Genomic DNA, 1,797 nt, shown 5'->3' on the forward strand with positions numbered 1-1,797 from the left:
TCAAGAAGACAAGCATTATTAATAATTTCAATATAAATTCTATTACTGCTACTGGTCAATCATTGGTTCATTTAGCATGTACTAGTGGTAGTATATTATTAGTGAAGGTATTAGAGGAGTATAGTATTAATACAAGTTCATTAGATTATGAGGGTCGGTCTGCAGTACATTATGCTGCTTTATCAGGTTCACCTACTCTACTCAGTTATACTGTATCTAAGTATAACTTGAATGCCAGTCAACCAGACTACAGAGGCGTGGTACCATTAGCATTAGCTTGTATGTCAGGTAGTATCAATGCAGTAGAATATATTATGAATACTACTGACATTGATATTAATATAACAAGTAATGAGGGTAAAACACCCCTTCATTATGCATGTTGTCATGGTAACGTCGATCTTAGTCAATATCTCATTGAAGTACAAGAGAGTGACATTAACATAACAGATAATAATAAATGGAATGCATTGACTCATAGTGCTAAGGGTGGTAACATGAAGCTAGTCCAATACCTCATTAATAATCATCAATTGCCTCTCACATCATTTGCATTACTTGAAGCAGTACTTAGTACTAAACTATCATTAATTAAATTATTAGTTAATGAATATAAACTAGATCCTCAAGTTAAAAAGGGTAACGGTATACAAGCAGTTGATTTTGCAGCTAACGTTGGTGCTATTGATGTCTTAGAGTATTTAGTAAAAGATTGTGGATGTGATTTGGATAGAGTAGGTGAAGCATACAATAAGAATGTGTTTCATCATTCTACAACGAATGGTCATTTTTCATTGATTAAATATGTTATTAATAAATATCCACAATATACTAGTCTATTACATTCTACTGATGATAAAGATGCTCTACCAATTCATTATGCTTGTGCTAGTGGTGTAATGCAACTAGTGACATTTCTAATTGATGTAATGAAATGTGATGTCACTACTGAAGATAAGAATGGCTTCACTTGTGTCACATGGGCATGTTACTCTGGTAATTTTGGTCTTTTGAAATTATTAATAAAACAACACCACCTTAATCCTAGAATATTAGCCAGATCATCATCACCAGAAGCTGCATTGATGGATGGAGATGTTCATATACTAGAATGGCTCAAACAAGAGTATCGTATTGATGTAGTCTTATTTAAGAATGGTGCATTACCTTTTCATGCTGCACAAGACAACCATCTGTATTGTTTAAAGTATTTATTAAACAATTATTCATTTGATATAAATGCCACTAAACCCACTGATGATACTCAACCTACACTCCTTCACATAGCATGTCAGGAAGGACATGTTGCTATAGTTCTCTACCTCACTAGTCTTCCTCAGTGTGACGTATCAGCTAAAACTTCAAATGGATCAACAGTTCTTCATTTATCATGTAAAAGTCGTTCTCTTCCTATACTCAAACATCTAGTGGAGGAGCATCAGTTGGATCTCACTATTAAAGATTACAATGGAATGGCTCCAGTTCATGTAGCCTGTGAAGAAGGATCATTGAGTATAGTCAAGTACATTATAGACCATTCACCATTATCTCTTGATATGACCGACTCTTTTGGACGCACTCCACTACTTATTGCAGCTTTCTCTAAGAACCTTCCCATCATTCGTTACCTCAACAGTAAAAACTGCAACATTTCTATACTGGACGATAAAGGATTTAACGTAATACACATATCAGCAAAGGGAGGGTCTTTGGATATATTGAGGTTTTTCATTGATGGTGGTTACTGTAATCCTAATATCACTGATGCTTCTGGTCGTACTCCACTTTATCTGTCAG

General features: G+C 34.6%; 1 protein-coding gene across 1 annotated transcript in view; it reads left to right on the forward strand.

Moving 5' to 3' along the window:
* Positions 1-497: 497 nt before the first annotated feature.
* Positions 498-1,797, forward strand: part of LOC109588649 (espin-like protein) — a 3,379-nt gene continuing 2,079 nt past the window's right edge. Inside the window, exons 1-2 of the mRNA XM_020004788.1 lie at positions 498-1,341; positions 1,429-1,792. Coding sequence (XP_019860347.1) covers positions 498-1,341; positions 1,429-1,792 — 1,208 coding nt within the window. The remainder of the gene's footprint in view (positions 1,342-1,428; positions 1,793-1,797) is intronic.

This window comes from Amphimedon queenslandica, unplaced genomic scaffold, assembly GCF_000090795.2.
Source record: "Amphimedon queenslandica unplaced genomic scaffold, v1.1 AMPQUscaffold_11958, whole genome shotgun sequence".
In the NCBI taxonomy this organism is placed as follows: Eukaryota; Metazoa; Porifera; class Demospongiae; order Haplosclerida; family Niphatidae; genus Amphimedon; species Amphimedon queenslandica.